The 23,930-nt window shown below is 35.9% G+C and overlaps 1 protein-coding gene across 7 annotated transcripts in view; it reads left to right on the forward strand.

Moving 5' to 3' along the window:
- The window catches only part of LOC140118964 (membrane cofactor protein-like), a 69,595-nt gene that overhangs the window by 15,082 nt on the left and 30,583 nt on the right, over positions 1-23,930 (forward strand). For 6 of the 7 annotated variants that reach the window (XR_011853291.1, XM_072137466.1, XM_072137468.1 and 3 more), the window contains exons 2-6: positions 5,757-5,847; positions 7,986-8,174; positions 18,570-18,666; positions 21,694-21,773; positions 22,094-22,276. Coding sequence is in view for 6 of the 7 variants with exons in the window: in XM_072137466.1 (XP_071993567.1) it covers positions 5,775-5,847; positions 7,986-8,174; positions 18,570-18,666; positions 21,694-21,773; positions 22,094-22,276 (622 nt within the window). In the remaining variant the exon portion in view is untranslated. Of the gene's footprint in view, positions 1-2,193; positions 2,303-5,756; positions 5,848-7,985; positions 8,175-18,569; positions 18,667-21,693; positions 21,774-22,093; positions 22,277-23,930 lie in introns of those variants that run through there. The other variant, XM_072137467.1, reaches the window with a different exon arrangement.

Genomic DNA, 23,930 nt, shown 5'->3' on the forward strand with positions numbered 1-23,930 from the left:
CGGAATGTATGCTTTATGTTGGAATGATTTTTTTTTTTTTTTTTTTTTTTTTTTTGCATCCTCTCATGTTTCTAGGATGTTATGCGGCTTATAACTTTAGGTGCAAGGTTTCTAATTTTCATGAAAATCGCCAAAACTCACATTTTGCGGGGCATCCAAGCCTTCAAGTGACTTTGAAAGGCCTAAATAAAAGTAAAACCCCATTTTTTTTGGATAGTAAATTCATTTAGGCCAAAAATCACACTTTCATAATGAATCAAATGATGAAATGCTCTGCAAAGTTTGATGCCCAATTTCTCCCGAATGTACTGATACCCCATATGTGTTGGTAACCTGCTGTATGGGCACTCGGTCGGGCATGGAATGGAAGCAGCGCCATTCACAGCAGATTTGTATTGTCACATTGTACAGGCTATAAAATTTCTAAATAGCACGTGAAGAACAATATATATGTGTGAAGAAGACATTGCAGATGTATGGAAACATCTGCAATGTGTTCTTCACATACATATATATTGTTCTTCACATGCTATTTTGTTTGCACCGTTCTGCGCGTATCTCCCGACAAGTAAGCAGATGTGCCGAACATCTGTAATCTATTCTGCACTGTGTTCTGCACTGTGTTTTTCTCTTAAATGATCCTGTGTTCACTGTTTTTATTCTATTCTTCACTGTTCTTCACTGTGTTTTTTTAATTAAATGCTCGATCTCGAGCAGGGGAATTATTCATGTCACCTAGCAACCCATCCATTTAAAACGCATTGCACTTGCAATGCTTGCGAGTGCAATGCATTTTTGATGCGTCTCCATAGACTTGAATGGGGTGGGAAAAACGCGCGTGAAACGCATAAGTAGAGCATGCAAACGCAAGTACGCGCGTGAAAAACAACGCAAATGAGGAAAGACCCATTAGAAACAATGGGACAGAGTGCAATGCAAGTTCTGCGCATCAAAAGCACGCGCAGAACTGGCGCGTGAAAAACGCTAGTGTGGAAGGGGCCTTATCGACAACTTTTCAGGGGTGTAACGTCTATATTTTTCTGTTGACAGGTCTGGCTGAGGGCTTATTTCTAGAAAAAAAGAGTTGTTTTTTTCAAGTCGTATCATATTAGGGCACATTACTTTTTTTGATCGCTTTTTTAGAACACTTTTTGTGAGGATATTTGATTAAAAATTGTATATTACGGGAATTTTTTTTTTTTTTTTCTAACGTCGTTCACCGTGCAGGTTCACTATGGATTTGGATTTATTGTAGAGTTTGATACAGATGCGGTGATAACAAATATGTAAATTTTTGTGTTTTATATAATTTATTTGGATTTTATATGTAATTGGGCTGATTAGGGGACTTTTTATAGGGTGGTCATTAAAGGGTTGTACTTCCTAGGCCCTTGTTTTTAAGAAAAAAAAAAGCTTTACAATTATGGAACTGACCCTGAGGGGCTCCAGGCTCCATCAAAACCTATCATGTGCATACTTTCGAAAGCCCCTTTTTTGTAAAAACAAGGGCATAATAAACTAAAAGAAGTGCAGATCCCAGAGCACATGCCAGCGTGCTTATTTTATAATCCTCAATACTGGTGGTAGGTGTCCTTTACGTTGGATGATCCTGAAAATTGTAGTGTTTGCAGCAACACTAAGGCCCCTTCTACACTAGCGAGTGTGATGCGATGAACTCGCATCACACTCGCAACGCAAGCTGCCGGGAACGCACGGCCCGAACGCTGCACCGCGGGAGTGAACTGACATGCTGAGTTCACTCCCGCGGTGCAGCGTTCGGGCCGTGCGTTCCCGGCAGCTTGCGTTGCGAGTGTGATGCGAGTTCATCGTATCACACTCGCTAGTGTAGAAGGGGCCTAACACTGCAAACACACAGTGGGAAGCCTCACACATTCTGCTGGCCAGAGGGGGGTAGAGTTAGGAGGAAATTGTGTTGTGAGATAATATTTCTCCTCTCAGAATCCTTAGTGTGCCTGACTCCACAACAACAGTTTTTTAGCCAATGGGCTTTGTGTTTTGGTTTGAATATCACATATTCATCTGGTATTAAATAGAATGCTACTAAAAGTTTTATGTTTTAAATAACCTACACCCTTGTATTATTCAGTGATCCTCTCCTTATTGTAATGGAGTGTCTCTATCATATTGTCTTGCAGTAAAAAATTTCCACTTCTTTCCAGTGCTTCTTCAGGTCAGGGATATCAGTACATCACCTGCTGTGGACTCTATCAAATGGCCTGGAAGAAGTAGACTGGATTAAGGCATAGGCCTTCGTAAGGGCTTGGGAAGGTCCATAGCCCAGGTGAGCCCATCCAAATTGGAGGATTCCAGTGGGAGAGACATGGCGTTAAATTGCGCATGTATAGCATGACACAACTGTAAATAGGAGAACTGCACAGTCCCTGGGGCTTCAAACCGTCAAATAAGATTAGACCCGGACAACACCACAAGGGGCTTTATGACCTCCCCTTGTGAAGTAGCAAGCACTGTGTCCAACCAGCTTACTCCTACCTCACAGTAATTACAGAGCATATCATTGGTTAATATAATTAACACTTGGCCTCCCAGAGACATACAGCTGCATTTACCAAGTTTACCATGAGACCTCCTAATGAGCTGATCAGTCTCACCGGGCAGCTCCTGACATAGAGGGGGAGAATTTTCCAACACCTGTTAACCCTTTGCATCGACAGATGTGTTGCACAATTCCCAGGCTCAACCTATCACATTTTTAAGGTAACATTGCTTTTCCAATGTGAAACACAATGTTGCCTCGGTATGTGATCACGGTTGAGCTCCTGTGTATTCAGGTAACCCATCAGCAACAATTGGCTGCTCTCATTGGTCAGATCTCATACAAAATTACACAAAAGGTTGGGGATCACTGTTTGATAGCTAACAAGAAACCTGGTGTCTCTAGCTCCTGTTTGATGTATCAATGTCTTCTGAAGGAAATACTCGCCCTCTATATTCTTTCCTTGTTGGCAGAATACATGGTGCCATTCATGTCGCTTACATCCTCTACAATGCATTAGGTAGAGACTTGAAATGCAGTTGTCACATCTACTTTTCATATTATTAAAATGTGTTGCTAGAAGAAATGATTGGACATTTCCCACTACTTGTCCGTCTAAGCTTTGGATATTTTCCATTTTCAAATTCTTCAAGTATTATTTGCATTAATGGGTAGTGCCTGTAATCGGTGTCACTCAGCAGTGTTTGTTCATAAATTTTCAGATTAAGACTCTCCTTAACATTTCCTCTTTATGATTGTGTGAACACTGTGTGCTGTCCAGGCTCTGTTCGCTGATGTACCAAATTGGAATATTTCACAGAGCTGATTGCCTGTACCATTATAGATGGCATACCGTGATAGATGGCATAAATAAATTACCTTTTTATAAAGGGGGCATTACAAACTGGACAGTCACACTTAAAGTATAACTACAAGGTAATAACGCTTTTCACCAAATTGCCAAATGTGATTCCCCCTTTAAAGTGAAAGTTCCCATAGAGCCCGATTTAACCCCTTAATGACATGTGGCGTAACATATGAGTGTTGGCATGGGCCGAGCCCACTCAATACACAGCAGGTGTTGGCTGCATTATGCTTAAGTGACAGTATATGTCAAAATATAGACATTTTTTGTACAAATTATTAAAACAAAATAAAACAAAAAAATATGTGGGATATTTGCACAGACCCATAGAATAAATGTGAGGTATCTTTTGGAGCACATCGTGAAAGCCATATTTTTATTTGCAAGTTCACTGCATTTGCAATTTTTTTTCCCCCTTTTCCAGGACACTGCATGGAAAATTAAAGAGGATCTGTCACCTTTAAAAACAGCACTAGGAGCTGCTTACTTAAGTAAGCAGCTCCTAGTGCTAACACAGTCCCAGCAGTGTTACACTGCTAGTGTTATCGGAAACCTCCGATATCTCTGACACTGCTGCAATGTACACTAGAAACGCCAGACTGCTTTAAGAGGGGAAGGGATTGGGGTCGGTGACAGGCGCATGATGCTCGGCAGTCACCGCTGGCCTATGGAGTGGGCAAGATGGTCCGGGCAAGAGGCAGGGCCTCGGACCGCCACCTCTTGAATACGCCTGACCACTTTAAGAGTGGTCCGATATTTCTAGTGAGCATCGTGGCAGTGTCGGAGGTTTCCGATAATGCTAGTAGTGTAACACTGCTGGGACTGTTGTAACACTAAGAGCTGCTTAATTTAGTAAGCAGCTCCTAGTGCCGTTTTTGAGGGTGACTAGGCAGTTGCCCAATAGGAGGGAAAGGAGCAGTTCCCCCCCCCCACCCTTGGGAAAACACGTGACCTTTTCATTTATATATGAATAACACCCCACACTCGGGATTGGCTGTAGAGGAGCAGGGGGTGTCACTAAGCCAAGTGATGGGTGTTTTCATATATTTGAAAAGGTCACATGAGTAGATGTTTCCCAAGGGTGGGGGGGAACTGCTCCTTTCCAGCCCCTCCCAATCGGCAACTGCCTAGTCACACAGCAGATGCTAATGAAAGGTACAATATAACATATCTTTTTTTTTCTGAAAAACCAATTTTTAATACAAAAACACTTTGGCAGTGTATGTACAGTACTATGCTCTGTGGGGACTGGGGGAGTGCTAAAATCGGGTCTCCTGGTGACAAGTTCCCTTTAAAAGAAGCTGCTCCTGTGTGTCATTCCTGCAGATGACATATGTGGCCCAAGAGATAATTCACAGGGAATGGTTTCTCTGGTCTTCTATGCAGTGAACTTAGAATTCTTGGAGGGTATTCTGGCCGCTGTTTATTTGAAGAGCCACAAATTTTGCTTTCAGCCAAACCCTACACTGGGATCCAGCTGATAATATAAAGGGAGTAGAGTTGAGTCTCGATGGATCTAACTTTGACTAGATTCACACCTTGCAGCCAGTAATCGGCCATGCTTCTCCTGCTGCATAAACATAGGACTGGTAAAAATGACAAGTGGTATATCATAGTTTGTCCATGGCTGGAGAGCCAGACCCAGTTATTTAGTACACTGAGAAAGTGTGCCACCTAGTGTTAGGAAATGTAGTAGCAACATAATTTACTTGCTTTACTAGTTTTCTCCTGAGCAATGTTAAACGCTGGCCTCTGAAATGCCAGATTCTCTTTAATGTCCTTTTATTTTTTTAACTACTTCTTTTAAATTGTTCTTTTTGACTTTGAATGGGGTCGAGGTTTTGGCATTTGCTGAAGACGGAGGGGGAAATTTATCACATGATAAAGGCATGCCCACTCCTGTCCTTCAGATACATCACTTAGGCCGCTGGACAAAATTTATGTGTAGAAGCAGTGATAAATTTCCCTCAGTCATAGAAGGGGGATTTCTATAAAGATAGAAATGAAATATCACTGGAATACTGGAGAGTTACATCTGTAAAATGAAGACATTGTGCTTTAAAACCTGAAATGGGGCTGAGGGCCAGACCTCTATCTCATGGCCCTGTTACTTTGTGTGGACTCGCTGAGGCACCAAAGATGGAGCAGCTCCTATTCCTACCTGTCTTGTTGGCACAGGGAGTCATTTTCAGCGGTGTGAGCGGTGTGAGCAGGGACAAATGTCAGATGGGTTGCAAACAAGGTAACACTTTCTCTTGCTTGCATTCTGCAAAATGTACAAATTCATCTTCATGTGACCTTGGAGTGCCCTACACAATACTGGTTTTAGTTATGGGTTTGAAACAATTTGACCCTTGAATTTTTTTTTTTTTCTAGTATTTCTGCAATTATTTGATGTCACAAGAAAACCATATGGGATACTGCTGGATAATCCTACTGGTGCCTGCCTTCTTTGCCAGCAGTCATGGTAAGTTCAGCTATGAATTTTGCTGTACATTTTGAGTAGACAGAGTGAGATATGTATTGCATGTAGAAACCTTTTAATGTATTATTTATGAAGTTGATAGTTTTGGGCAGAATATCAAATGGGAATCCTATCTTTTATAATGAGTGAAGCACTTCTATTATGTACCAATATCTTCCTCCACGAGTAAGACATACCACTCTATATCAACCACAGTTCCTAGTGGCCGGTGGTTTAGTAGTGTCCCAAATCGCCTTGACAGGTTCTTTTTAAGGGGTCAAGTCTGGGTCTGTGTTGCGTGAAGTCCTCTCGTAGAAGTGAATGCTGTTATCCCTACAGTGTGTGCTGTTCCACTGGTGACTCCTCGGCTGAGATCTTGGGTAATACCTCCCCAATCACAATTGTGGACTCTAGTTTTTTTTTTTTTTTTTTTTTTAATACAATTATACCACATTCCTATAAGTCAGACTAAGACTTTCATTTTATTCAATACTAACAAAAGGAGTTCTTGAAGGGGTATTTATTTTAATTCATCTGTCCATATACATGCTTTTCTTGAATTGGATGTTAAAACAATGTGTGAAGATGATTTCCGCTAAATGTGTCCATGTTGTCCCTTAAAAATTACTTAAAGGGGTATTCCAGGAATCAGCATAACTCATATACAAGTGGGGACTCAAAATATAAGCTAATGTGTAATTAGTTGTTATTTAAAATTTTGCTCCCCTTAGCAGAAAATGCTGATGACATACACTGTAGTGAAGAATTAAAATGCTACTGGTCCTTTAATCAGTCCGTTAATTTCCTCCGCGCGGTCCGTTGCAGAGAAGAAGATGGCCGCTGGTCACATGTCCACATCACATGCCCTGTACCTGCCTGGGCAGGTCATGTGATCACCACTACGTTTGGCTGTAGTCGGTTGGTTGCAGTGCATCCAGTATGGCCAGTGTTGTGGTGACGGCAGTTACACATCATTACTATGGTAACAGAGCAAGAAAGTCTGTTACATCATCACTGTTAGCAGAGCATAAGTGGTAGGAGGAGTTACTGAGAACTAAAGGATCATGGAACTTGTAGTTTCCAGTGGCGGCCATCTTAGTGATAACTCCACCTACTTTAGAGAGGCCATACATTTTGTAAATCATAAAATCATATTATTTTAGCTCCGTTTTGTGACTAATGACATTGAGTATTGTTGTATTCATTTATTTATATCATCAAGGGTTTTTGTGTCAGACGTTCATATTCCCGGAATACCCCTTTAACTGTCCTTAGATATGACCACGCAGGTGGAGGGGTTGCTGAAAGAAACTAATAGGTCAGAAATGATTGCATGATCCCACAGGTGGTGATAAACACTGAATCCAGGTGGTCGGGTGCCCCAATAGCACATGCCTGGCCACTGAACTCAGTGACGGTCGTATCCAAGGACAATCTCCTTTCTGTGTGAGAACATTACTACAAATGTGGGAAATTATCTTCACAAAGTAACATTTTTTTATAATAACATGCTATTGAAAGAAATGTGTGTATAAATATTTATGGCAGATGAAGTAAGTGTGAATGCCCTAATGGGAATACTCCTATAATCACGGCAGTCAAATTTTGTGCCCACCAAAACTTGCTGGGAGGCAGTTGCGTTCTTTCACTACACCTTGTGGTGTCAATCAATACCAGTGCAGGAGTTGGAACAGTTGAAGGTGATCTCTGTGATAACGTACTAGAGTTACTATACTAAGACTTGTGTACTTTGCTATAATAGTTAATAATTTGGATTCTATATTCACCCGCTGCACTGATGCACATGGTGGCTCTGTCCTTGTAGCGTCTAGAGCTCTCACAGCAGCAGTAAATCCCATTTAAAAGTTTATGGGATCTATGGCTTCCAGCTCAATGAACCTGTGCTTGCATAATGTTGAACTGTTGCCTACTCCTGTGAAAACCAGAAAAAAAATTTGTGTAAGAAATCTTCATAAACATTTTGCTCATAAACATAATATTGCTCGGCTATAGCAATTGTATGTGGAGTATTCGAAGTTGTCTTTGCCCGACTGCTCTGGAAGGTGTATGGCCACCCCGCTTGGTAGACTGAAGATAACGTTGTCCTATTAACTTTGTATTTGTTGATCTCTTTTTTTCAGCTTTTTGTGGCGCACCTCCAAGGCTGGATTTTGCGCAGCTGGACTTACAGTTTGACAAAGATAATTTCTCTATTGGTGAAAATGTAACCTACAGTTGCAGACCTGGATTTAGTCGTGATCGTACACAAACAAATGTTCTGATTTGCTTAAGTAACTCGACCTGGTCTACCCCTGCAACGTTCTGCAACAGTGAGTTTTTTTTAATAATTTTCTTATTAAAAGTGTATTTTTTATTTATGGCAGCCCCCACTAGGGTTTTTTATGGTTAATGTGTGTGTATATATACTGTATGTGTGCACTGTATACTGTATGGGCATGCGCGTGTATATATATATATATTACTGTATGTGAGATACTGTATGGGCATGCGCGTATATATATATGTATATACTGTATGTGAGATACTGTATGGGCATGCGCGTAGGTATATATACAGGCGGTCCCCTACTTAAGGACACCCGACTTACAGACAACCCATAGTTACAGACGGACTCCTCTGCCCACTGTGACCTCTGGTGAAGCTCTGTGGATGCTTTACTATAGTCCCAGACTGCAATGATCAGCTGTAAGGTGTCTGTACTGAAGCTCTATTGATAATTCTTGGTCCAATTACACCAAAAATTTTGTAACTCCAATTGTCACTGGGGCAAAAGAAAAAAAATTGTCTAGAACTTCCATTATAAAATATACAGTTTCGACTTGCATACAAATTCAACTTAAGAACAAACCTCCAGATGTGTGATACTGTATGGGCATGCGCGTATGTGTGTGTATGTATATAAATTACTGTATGTGTGATACTGTATGGGCATGCACATATATATAATATACTGTATGTGTGATACTGTATGGGCATGCGCATATATATATATATATATATATATATACTGTATGTGTGATACTGTATGGGCATGCGCATATATATATAATATATATATATATATATATATATACTGTATGTGTGATACTGTATGGGCATGCGCGTATATATTACTGTATGTGTGATACTGTATGGGCATGCGCGTATATATTACTGTATGTGTGATACTGTATGGGCATGCGCGTATATATTACTGTATGTGTGATACTGTATGGGCATGCGCATATATATATATATACTGTATGTGTGATACTGTATGGGCATGCGCATATATATATATACTGTATGTGTGATACTGTATGGGCATGCGCATATATATATATACTGTATGTGTGATACTCTATGGGCATGCGCATATATATATATACTGTATGTGTGATACTGTATGGGCATGCGCATATATATATATATATATACTGTATGTGTGATACTGTATGGGCATGCGCATATATATATATATACTGTATGTGTGATACTGTATGGGCATGCGCATATATATATATATACTGTATGTGTGATACTGTATGGGCATGCGCATATATATATATATACTGTATGTGTGATACTGTATGGGCATGCGCATATATATATATATATATACTGTATGTGTGATACTGTATGGGCATGCGCATATATATATATATATATATACTGTATGTGTGATACTGTATGGGCATGCGCATATATATATATATATATATACTGTATGTGTGATACTGTATGGGCATGCGCATATATATATATATATATACTGTATGTGTGATACTGTATGGGCATGCGCATATATATATATATATATATATATATATATATATATATATATATATATATATATATATATACTGTATGTGTGATACTGTATGGGCATGCGCGTATATATATACTGTATGTGTGATACTGTATGGGCATGCGCGTATATATTACTGTATGTGTGATACTGTATGGGCATGCGCATATATATATATACTGTATGTGTGATACTCTATGGGCATGCGCATATATATATATACTGTATGTGTGATACTGTATGGGCATGCGCATATATATATATATATATATATATATACTGTATGTGTGATACTGTATGGGCATGCGCATATATATATATACTGTATGTGTGATACTGTATGGGCATGCGCATATATATATATATATATATACTGTATGTGTGATACTGTATGGGCATGCGCATATATATATATATACTGTATGTGTGATACTGTATGGGCATGCGCATATATATATATATATACTGTATGTGTGATACTGTATGGGCATGCGCATATATATATATATATACTGTATGTGTGATACTGTATGGGCATGCGCATATATATATATATATATACTGTATGTGTGATACTGTATGGGCATGCGCATATATATATATATATATATATATACTGTATGTGTGATACTGTATGGGCATGCGCATATATATATATATATATATATATATATATATATATATATATATATATATATATACTGTATGTGTGATACTGTATGGGCATGCGCATATATATATATATATATATACTGTATGTGTGATACTGTATGGGCATGCGCATATATATATATATATATATACTGTATGTGTGATACTGTATGGGCATGCGCATATATATATATATATATACTGTATGTGTGATACTGTATGGGCATGCGCATATATATATATATATATATACTGTATGTGTGATACTGTATGGGCATGCGCATATATATATATATATATACTGTATGTGTGATACTGTATGGGCATGCGCATATATATATATATATATATATACTGTATGTGTGATACTGTATGGGCATGCGCATATATATATATATATATATATATACTGTATGTGTGATACTGTATGGGCATGCGCATATATATATATATATACTGTATGTGTGATACTGTATGGGCATGCGCATATATATATATATACTGTATGTGTGATACTGTATGGGCATGCGCATATATATATATATATATACTGTATGTGTGATACTGTATGGGCATGCGCATATATATATATATATATATATACTGTATGTGTGATACTGTATGGGCATGCGCATATATATATATATATATATACTGTATGTGTGATACTGTATGGGCATGCGCATATATATATATATATATATACTGTATGTGTGATACTGTATGGGCATGCGCATATATATATATATATATATATACTGTATGTGTGATACTGTATGGGCATGCGCATATATATATATATATATATATATATATACTGTATGTGTGATACTGTATGGGCATGCGCATATATATATATATATATATATATATATATACTGTATGTGTGATACTGTATGGGCATGCGCATATATATATATATACTGTATGTGTGATACTGTATGGGCATGCGCATATATATATATATATATATATATATACTGTATGTGTGATACTGTATGGGCATGCGCATATATATATATATATATATATATATATATATATATACTGTATGTGTGATACTGTATGGGCATGCGCATATATATATATATATATACTGTATGTGTGATACTGTATGGGCATGCGCATATATATATATATATATACTGTATGTGTGATACTGTATGGGCATGCGCATATATATATATTACTGTATGTGTGATACTGTATGGGCATGCGCATATATATATATATATACTGTATGTGTGATACTGTATGGGCATGCGCATATATATATATATATACTGTATGTGTGATACTGTATGGGCATGCGCATATATATATATATATATATATATATATATATATATATACTGTATGTGTGATACTGTATGGGCATGCGCATATATATATAATATATATATATACTGTATGTGTGATACTGTATGGGCATGCGCATATATATATATATATACTGTATGTGTGATACTGTATGGGCATGCGCATATATATATATATATATATATATATATATATATATATATATATATATATATACTGTATGTGTGATACTGTATGGGCATGCGCATATATATATATATATACTGTATGTGTGATACTGTATGGGCATGCGCATATATATATATATATATACTGTATGTGTGATACTGTATGGGCATGCGCATATATATATATATACTGTATGTGTGATACTGTATGGGCATGCGCATATATATATATATATATACTGTATGTGTGATACTGTATGGGCATGCGCATATATATATATATATATATATATATATATATATATATATATATATATACTGTATGTGTGATACTGTATGGGCATGCGCATATATATATATATATATATATATATACTGTATGTGTGATACTGTATGGGCATGCGCATATATATATATATATATATATATATATTACTGTATGTGTGATACTGTATGGGCATGCGCATATATATATATATATATATATATATACTGTATGTGTGATACTGTATGGGCATGCGCATATATATATATATATATATATATATATATATATATATATATATATATATATATATATATATGCGCATGCCCATACAGTATCACACATACAGTATATATATATATATATATATGCGCATGCCCATACAGTATCACACATACAGTATATATATATATATATATGCGCATGCCCATACAGTATCACACATACAGTATATATATATATATATATATACTGTATGTGTGATACTGTATGGGCATGCGCATATATATATATATATATATATATATATATATATATATATATACTGTATGTGTGATACTGTATGGGCATGCGCATATATATATATATATATATATATACTGTATGTGTGATACTGTATGGGCATGCGCATATATATATATATACTGTATGTGTGATACTGTATGGGCATGCGCATATATATATATATATATATATACTGTATGTGTGATACTGTATGGGCATGCGCATATATATATATATATATATATATATATACTGTATGTGTGATACTGTATGGGCATGCGCATATATATATATATATATATATATATATATACTGTATGTGTGATACTGTATGGGCATGCGCATATATATATATACTGTATGTGTGATACTGTATGGGCATGCGCATATATATATATATATATATATATATATACTGTATGTGTGATACTGTATGGGCATGCGCATATATATATATATATATATATATATATATATACTGTATGTGTGATACTGTATGGGCATGCGCATATATATATATATATATATATATATATATATATATATATACTGTATGTGTGATGCTGTATGGGCATGCGCATATATATATATATATATACTGTATGTGTGATACTGTATGGGCATGCGCATATATATATATATATATATATATATACTGTATGTGTGATACTGTATGGGCATGCGCATATATATATATATATATATATATATATATATATATATATATATATATACTGTATGTGTGATGCTGTATGGGCATGCGCATATATATATATATATATATACTGTATGTGTGATACTGTATGGGCATGCGCATATATATATATATATATACTGTATGTGTGATACTGTATGGGCATGCGCATATATATATATATATACTGTATGCGTGATACTGTATGGGCATGCGCATATATATATATATATATATACTGTATGTGTGATACTGTATGGGCATGCGCATATATATATATATATATACTGTATGTGTGATACTGTATGGGCATGCGCATATATATATATATATACTGTATGCGTGATACTGTATGGGCATGCGCATATATATATACTGTATGTGTGATACTGTATGGGCATGCGCATATATATACTGTATGTGTGATACTGTATGGGCATGCGCATATATATATACTGTATGTGTGATACTGTATGGGCATGCGCATATATATACTGTATGTGTGATACTGTATGGGCATGCGCATATATATATATATATATATATATATATACTGTATGTGTGATACTGTATGGGCATGCGCATATATATACATATATATATATATATATATATACTGTATGTGTGATACTGTATGGGCATGCGCATATATATATACTGTATGTGTGATACTGTATGGGCATGCGCATATATATATATATATATATATATATATATATATATATACTGTATGTGTGATACTGTATGGGCATGCGCATATATATACATATATATATATATATATATATATATATACTGTATGTGTGATACTGTATGGGCATGCGCATATATATATATATATATATATATATATATATATATATATATATATATATATACTGTATGTGTGATACTGTATGGGCATGCGCATATATATATATATACTGTATGTGTGATACTGTATGGGCATGCGCATATATATATATATATATATATATATATATATATATATACTGTATGTGTGATACTGTATGGGCATGCGCATATATATATATATATATATATATATATATACTGTATGTGTGATACTGTATGGGCATGCGCATATATATATACTGTATGTGTGATACTGTATGGGCATGCGCATATATATATATATACTGTATGTGTGATACTGTATGGGCATGCGCATATATATATATATATATATATATATATATATATACTGTATGTGTGATACTGTATGGGCATGCGCATATATATATATATATATATATATATATATATACTGTATGTGTGATACTGTATGGGCATGCGCATATATATATATATATATATATATATATATATATACTGTATGTGTGATACTGTATGGGCATGCGCATATATATATATATATATATATATATATATATATATATATATATATATATACTGTATGTGTGATACTGTATGGGCATGCGCATATATATACATATATATATATATATATATATATATATACTGTATGTGTGATACTGTATGGGCATGCGCATATATATATATATATATATATATATATATATATATATATATATATATATACTGTATGTGTGATACTGTATGGGCATGCGCATATATATATATATATATATATATATATATATATATACTGTATGTGTGATACTGTATGGGCATGCGCATATATATATATATATATATATATATATATATATACTGTATGTGTGATACTGTATGGGCATGCGCATATATATATATATATACTGTATGTGTGATACTGTATGGGCATGCGCATATATATACTGTATGTGTGATACTGTATGGGCATGCGCATATATATATATATATATAATACTGTATGTGTGATACTGTATGGGCATGCGCATATATATACATATATATATATATATATATTACTGTATGTGTGATACTGTATGGGCATGCGCATATATATATATATATATATATATATATAGTATGTGTGATACTGTATGGGCATGCGCATATATATATATATATACTGTATGTGTGATACTGTATGGGCATGCGCATATATATATATATACTGTATGTGTGATACTGTATGGGCATGCGCATATATATATATATATATATATATATATATATATATATACTGTATGTGTGATACTGTATGGGCATGCGCATATATATATATATACATATATATATATATACTGTATGTGTGATACTGTATGGGCATGCGCATATATATATATATATATATACTGTATGTGTGATACTGTATGGGCATGCGCATATATATATATATACATATATATATATATACTGTATGTGTGATACTGTATGGGCATGCGCATATATATATATATATATATATATACTGTATGTGTGATACTGTATGGGCATGCGCATATATATATATATGTATATATATTGTATGTGTGATACTGTATGGGCATGCGCATATATATATATATGTATATATATTGTATGTGTGATACTGTATGGGCATGCGCGTATATATATACTGTATGTGTGATACTGTATGGGCATGCGCATATATATACTGTATGTGTGATACTGTATGGGCATGCGCATATATATATATATATATATACTGTATGTGTGATACTGTATGGGCATGCGCATATATATATATATACTGTATGTGTGATACTGTATGGGCATGCGCATATATATATATATATATATGTATATATACTGTATGTGTGATACTGTATGGGCATGCGCATATATATATATATGTATATATATTGTATGTGTGATACTGTATGGGCATGCGCGTATATATATACTGTATGTGTGATACTGTATGGGCATGCATATATATATATATATATATATATATATATACTGTATGTGTGATACTGTATGGGCATGCGCATATATATATGTATATACTGTATGTGTGATACTGTATGGGCATGCGCATATATATATATATGTATATACTGTATGTGTGATACTGTATGGGCATGCGCATATATATATATATATATACTGTATGTGTGATACTGTATGGGCATGCGCATATATATATATGTATATACTGTATGTGTGATACTGTATGGGCATGCGCATATATATATATATGTATATACTGTATGTGTGATACTGTATGGGCATGCGCATATATATATATGTATATACTGTATGTGTGATACTGTATGGGCATGCGCATATATATATATGTATATATATTGTATGTGTGATACTGTATGGGCATGCGCATATATATATATGTATATATATTGTATGTGTGATACTGTATGGGCATGCGCATATATATATATGTATATATATTGTATGTGTGATACTGTATGGGCATGCGCGTATATATATATATGTATATATATTGTATGTGTGATACTGTATGGGCATGCGCGTATATATATACTGTATGTGTGATACTGTATGGGCATGCATATATATATATATATACTGTATGTGTGATACTGTATGGGCATGCGCGTATATATTACATATATATATATACTGTATGTGTGATACTGTATGGGCATGCGCGTATATATATATATATATACACTGTATGTGTGATACTGTATGGGCAAGCGCATATATATATACTGTATGTGTGATACTGTATGGGCACGCGCATATATATAATATATACTGGATGGGCACATATACTGTATGTGTGATGCCCATACAGTATCACACATACAGCATTTGCGCGCCCATGTCCATACAATATATATACGCCCACGCATATGCTGTATGTGTATATATTATACTGTATTTGTGCACTGTAATTGGGAATGAGCGTGTATGTGTGATACTGTCTGTATACTGTATGGACATGCAGTTGCTGTTAATGTGAACTGAGGGGTCATGGGATTTTTAGTATCTGGTCTTAGAGAGAACTCCACTAACTTTAGAATGCCTTTAAAATTTGTATATATATATATATATGTATGTATATATACTGTATGTGTGATACTGTATGGGCATGCGCATATATATATATATGTATATATATTGTATGTGTGATACTGTATGGGCATGCGCGTATATATATACTGTATGTGTGATACTGTATGGGCATGCATATATATATATATATATATATATATATATATATATATATACTGTATGTGTGATACTGTATGGGCATGCGCATATATATATATGTATATACTGTATGTGTGATACTGTATGGGCATGCGCATATATATATATATATATATATATATATATATATATATATATATATATATACTGTATGTGTGATACTGTATGGGCATGCGCATATATATATATATATATATATATATACTGTATGTGTGATACTGTATGGGCATGCGCATATATATATATATATGTATATACTGTATGTGTGATACTGTATGGGCATGCGCATATATATATATATGTATATACTGTATGTGTGATACTGTATGGGCATGCGCATATATATATATGTATATACTGTATGTGTGATACTGTATGGGCATGCGCATATATATATGTATATATTGTATGTGTGATACTGTATGGGCATGCGCATATATATATATGTATATATATTGTATGTGTGATACTGTATGGGCATGCGCGTATATATATATGTATATATATTGTATGTGTGATACTGTATGGGCATGCGCGTATATATATACTGTATGTGTGATACTGTATGGGCATGCATATATATATATATATATATACTGTATGTGTGATACTGTATGGGCATGCGCGTATATATTACATATATATATATACTGTATGTGTGATACTGTATGGGCATGCGCGTATATATATATATATATATATATATATATATATATATACACTGTATGTGTGATACTGTATGGGCAAGCGCATATATATATACTGTATGTGTGATACTGTATGGGCACGCGCATATATATAATATATACTGGATGGGCACATATACTGTATGTGTGATGCCCATACAGTATCACACATACAGCATTTGCGCGCCCATGTCCATACAATATATATACGCCCACGCATATGCTGTATGTGTATATATTATACTGTATTTGTGCACTGTAATTGGGAATGAGCGTGTATGTGTGATACTGTCTGTATACTGTATGGACATGCAGTTGCTGTTAATGTGAACTGAGGGGTCATGGGATTTTTAGTATCTGGTCTTAGAGAGAACTCCACTAACTTTAGAATGCCTTTAAAATTTAGTAAATGATAGAATCAAAATATTAAGTTCCATTTTGTGATGTGTGACAATGAGGTTGTTTTTGTAATGATGTAGAGCATTATGGGTTTTTGTATCCGTTCATATTCCAGGAATACCCCTTTTAATGTTTATATAATTTTTTTTCCTCTAAGGACTCTCATGTGGCAATCCAGGTGACACAGCACACGGTTCAGTATCCTTTGAAAATACACTGTTTGGATCTAGAGCAAACTACACTTGTGATCTTGGGTGAGTTCTTATGTAATCATTTTAAAGGTCAGAAGACTACTAGAAATATTTAAACGCCAAAAAGCTTACATTTTTACCCCAGCGATCCAGTTCTGTAGATCCTGCTGTCATTCTAGTCGCTTATGGGTCAGATGGCACTTGATTACTTCTATATAAAACCGGTATAATGGTTCTTATTGCTAAAGAAATAGAAGGGTAGGACAGCAATCCTTTTCTTTTTAGAGGAGGTTGTGGTGGTGCCCGCAGCCAAAGTTTCTGATGCAGGAAACCAGGAGTGAATAGTCTTCAAGGAGGGAGCCACAGCACCAAAGATTAGGTTCCAAAGAGTTTATTTACATGTGCATCCAAACATGATGAGCGCGACATTTCGATTCGCAATTAATCTTTATCAAGCATAAAAAATGGAGACCGCCAGTACATATATATACAAAAAATGCTCAGTGACATCATTTCCCTTGTGACGTAATGTGTGATTAATAAAACATACAGTTCATAAAAGATGTGTTTAAAGGGAGTTTTATACTCCACAGGTGAGTATTAATAACAGTATACACTGTGAACTTCACAATCCATTAAAATAAACGGTAGTTACTGTCCAACAAGTAATTGCATACAGGTGTGTATCCCCGTCATGTGTGCGTTGTTGATGGGATGCGTCTCCATGGATCTAATCCGAGTGCGCTTCAACTGCGCATGCGTAGTTAGCGGGTTGTCATGATGATTTTGGTCACCTGATCTGTACGGGCTCCATGATGTTTATTCCGATCATATCTTATTGCTAAGTCACCGCTCATTGATGGTCTACAGCAGTTATATATCGCTGGAGCCGGGCAAGTACTGTATATACTCGAGTATAAGCCGACCCGAGTAAAAGCCGAGACCCCCTAATTTTAAGTGGATGCTGGAGCTTCGCTATACAGAAGAGGACCTGCCGGGGGGGCCTCGGAAAGTGAGTACACTATTGGTTTTTTTTCTTGACTCGAATATAAGCCAAGGGAAGGTTTTTCAGCACATTTTCTATGCTGAAAAACTCTGCTTATACTCAAATATATATGGTAAGCTTTATTCTACACTGCTCAAAAAAGTAAAGGGAACACTTAACCCGTTGCCGCTGAAGCCACCTTTCACCTACTTGACGTTGCCCATTTTTTTTTTTCAAATCTGACACCAACTATAAGTGGTTAAACTACCCTAGGGGGTATAAGAAATCGTAAAAAAAAAAAATCAAATTGTCCCCTTTTCCTAGAAGTCATATAAATAAAGTAAAAATCATGAACACCTTAGGTATCGCCATCTCCGAAAATGCCTGATCTATCAAAATATAATAATGGTTTTTCACTGCCTTTAACCCTGTAACGGGAAATAGCGCCTAAAATAAAAAAATGGCACTTTTTTGCCATATTGAAAAATATAGAAAATTCAATAAAAAGTGATCAAAAGGTTGTACTGTCCTTTAAAATGGTAGCATTGAAAACGTAATCAAAATTCACAAAAAATGACACCACCCACAGCTCCACACACCGAAGTATGAAAAAGTTATTGGCGCCAGAAGATGGCAAAATCAAAAATTTACTGCAGGTTTTGATTTCTGTAAATGTATGAAAACATTATAAAACCTATACAAATTTGGTATTCCTGTGATCGCACCGACCCAAAGAATAAAGTAGACATGTCATTTGGAGCTCTCAGTGAAAGCCGTAAAATCCAAACCCACAAGAAAATGGTTCAAATGCATTTTTCACCAGTTTCACTGCATTTGGAATTTTTTCCAGCTTCCTTGTACACGGCATGGAATATTAAATACCATCACTATGAAGTGCAATTTGTTACGGAGAAAACGAGCCCATACACAGCTCTTTAAGTGTAAAAAGAAACAAAATTATAGAAAAATAGAACATTTTGATGGTAGGGAGTGAAAAATGGAAATGAAAAAACAAAAAAGGGCCAGGTCGTTAAGGGGTTAAAGGCTATACAATCTTTTATTTTTTGGCAATTTGGACATATCCTTTATTTTAGTCTTTAGCTTATTGATGAGATTTTATTAACTCTTGAATGTATGGAGGGAAAAAAAATTGTCAAATCTGGTTTCCTATTTTTTTAGGAGCCGTTCACAGTAACAAAAATATTTTTCTTTGTTCTGTAGAACACTGTGATTACTGTGATAAGTCATTTATATATTTTTTTAAAATATATTTTTACAATTTTACTAAAGAAAAACTAATACATCTCTCGTTTTCGTAACGCCACTTTAGAAGAAGTTACTCAGAACAGAAGGATCATGGTACTTGTGGTTGTAGATGGTGGCCATATTGGAAATGCAGGACCTGTCATGTCATCATCACTAACTAAACAATGGGGCGGCGCCAGACCCAGGGGAGGAGGGTGTGCCAGACCCGGGGCCTGTACAGGTAGAACCTCCTGCAGATAATGTGTGATCTTATTCCTGTCCAAAATGGCACACAAATAATAATTAATTCTAAAACATTCAGTTCATACAGGCCATTCTATTATTTACATTTACCTTGGTGTATGTGTGTTACTAGTAGCAGCAGGACTATAAAAAAGAAGCTTGTGTGTGGTTTTAGAGCAGTGGGAGCGTGTCTAGCGTTTATAGATCTCTGCTTTCCAGCCTCTTCCTTTCAATATCTAACCAGAAGGAGAGGCGCTATTAGATATCATAAACACATCTCCGAGTGGAAGCAATCTGGGCATCCAACCTTGGGCGTCACGTGGTAGGACCTCTAGAGTTTTCTCTTGAAATATTGGTAATTCCAAGTATGGGCGCCAGGGAAGGTGTAATCCATACTTGCCCTTCTCCACTACGAAGAGGCGGAGACAGGGACGCAAGCTTTATTTATATTGTGTATATTGTGTTACCTCTACTATGGGTTTTTTTCCTCAAGATGCTCAGAAAACCCCTTTTAAAATGTATTTATAACATTTCCGTGCTAGAAATGAGATTTTCCATGTGTAAGCATTATGTATTTTTTGTTTTTTATGTAACTGTTTGTATTTTGTGCATTTTAGATACAACATGTTAAGTAAAAGGAATTATAGAGAATGTCAGGCAAGTGGAGACTGGAGCAATGACATCCCCCAATGTGAAGGTAAAGTCATGATGAGAAATACGTGGATGGTAAAGTTTTGCTAGTTTTATTTTCCTGGCATAGAAGCAGCAGGGGCAGTTGATAACATTTGGCACCCCTTGTTCTCTTGAGATGAATGTAAATTCCCTGCAGAAGAAAACCTCAGAAGTGCTCATACTCCATTGCCCAGTACCATAGATGGGAGCGCTGAGCTGGCAGATGGTTATTTGACAAATTGCTGAGGAATTTAGACATGTAGCTGTATGGTACTAAAGGGGTTTTCTAGGCTAAAAATATTAATGACCTGTCCTAATGTGTTTGTAATCCTTTTGTTTTTGCAGTTCAAAAGTGTCCCACACCAAATGCAATTGCAGATGGAAAATATAATCCAGATCTGGATGAGTATGAATACCTGCAGGCTGTATCATACCAATGCAACAATAAGACATTGGCACTTATTGGGGAAAAGACTGTATTTTGCACCGCCTATGGAAACTGGAGCTCAGATCCTCCAGAGTGTAAAGGTTAGTTTGGTAGTTATTTTGTCACACTCAAAACATTCTCTAATATTGGGAGATGTGCTTTTCCTAAAATGCTGTAATATGTTTCCTAGATTTCAGAACCACTAATTTGATAAATTTGTCCACAGTAAGCTTCAGATCTGAACCAAGTATACAGGTTCCATTTTAAAACCTTGTTACATTCCTGAGTAGAGACCAAATGATTTAAAGGAATACTCAATTTAACGCTAATTCATTGAATTGTACATGGCGCAGGGCCTGAAGGAAGGAGCATGACTCCTTTTCATTGTATTCCTAGAACCTTGAGTCATGCTCCTCCTTTCAGGTCCTGGACAAGATATAATTCAATGAACCAAAATTTATATGCAAGTAAAGACGTGCATTAAAATCCACAGTCCTTTTATAAAGGCCTTTTAAGACAAAAGAGCATGCCAAACACACAGTGAAGAGAGCTATGGACAGATTCGTGTTAACAGCGCTACCTCTGGCTCACAATAATTCAATGAACTGGCTTTGACTGGAGGATTCCTTAAAGGGAACCTGCCACCACAAATCTACCTATAAAGATAGATCGGGTGGTAGGTGGATCAATAGGATGTGAGGATAGCCTGCACGGTCACTGCTCTAATGCCGGATCTGCACAGGCGCGGGCCTGCTGTTCTGCATATGCGCAGACAGCAGGATCGTCGGACGTGGGTTCGCAGCTACGAGGAGCTGCGCGCCGAAGATTGTGAGTAGGAGGAGAAAAGAGGCTACTGGGACGTGGAGTAGCCGCGCCGTGTAGCCTCAGCTGCGGCTACTCCACGCCCCAGTAGCCGCATAAGAAAATTTACATATGTGCCTATTAAAAGTTACCAAAAAAGTGCGGGGACGTGAGGATTAGCCCTTAAAAGGGCTATCCTCACGTCCAACTGATCCACCTACCACCCGATCTACCTCTTATAGGTAGATTTGTAGAATGTTGTGGCTTCCCTGCAGAAGCAAACAGATATCTTCTACAGAAAGTGTCAATTTTATCTTGCCAATCTGCACAAGGGAAGTACAGTATTCTATCCCTTTTAATGCCATTTGGTAACACGATCAATCTAGATTCCAGGGGTGACGAAGTTCACATTACCCTTGGACAACTTTATGCAGATGTTATAAAGGATCTGTACCCCTAGAGTGAGAAATATAGGGCCAGTTGACTGGGTCACAAGCTTTGACCTCATCAAGTGACCCCACCACCCCTGTTCTATAGTGATCTCTGCATTTCTGCAGCAAGTAGCTATGCTGGCATCTGATCTTATTATAGCTAGGGGACTGTCGGACCTGGAACATGCTAGTGATCCTGTACTGAAGGTAGCTGGGCTTGTTCACTATGGAGCAACAGGGGACTCTGATACTATGTTCTAGTGTTCAATTGTGGTGCCCAGACCATATGGGATTGGCTTAGAAATAAAGCATAATCCCTATTTTCACACATTTAAAGGGAACCTGTCACCAGGAGACCCATTTTTAGTACTCCCCCAGTCCCCACAGAGCATAGTACATTCACTGCCAAAGTGTTTTTGTATTAAAAAAAAAAAAAAGGTTTTACAGAAAAAAAGAAATGTTATATTGTACCTTTCATAAGCATCTGCTGTGTGACTATCCACTCGTCCCCTGGGAGTTGCTG

Source organism: Engystomops pustulosus, chromosome 2 (genome assembly GCF_040894005.1).
Source record: "Engystomops pustulosus chromosome 2, aEngPut4.maternal, whole genome shotgun sequence".
In the NCBI taxonomy this organism is placed as follows: domain Eukaryota; kingdom Metazoa; phylum Chordata; class Amphibia; order Anura; family Leptodactylidae; genus Engystomops; species Engystomops pustulosus.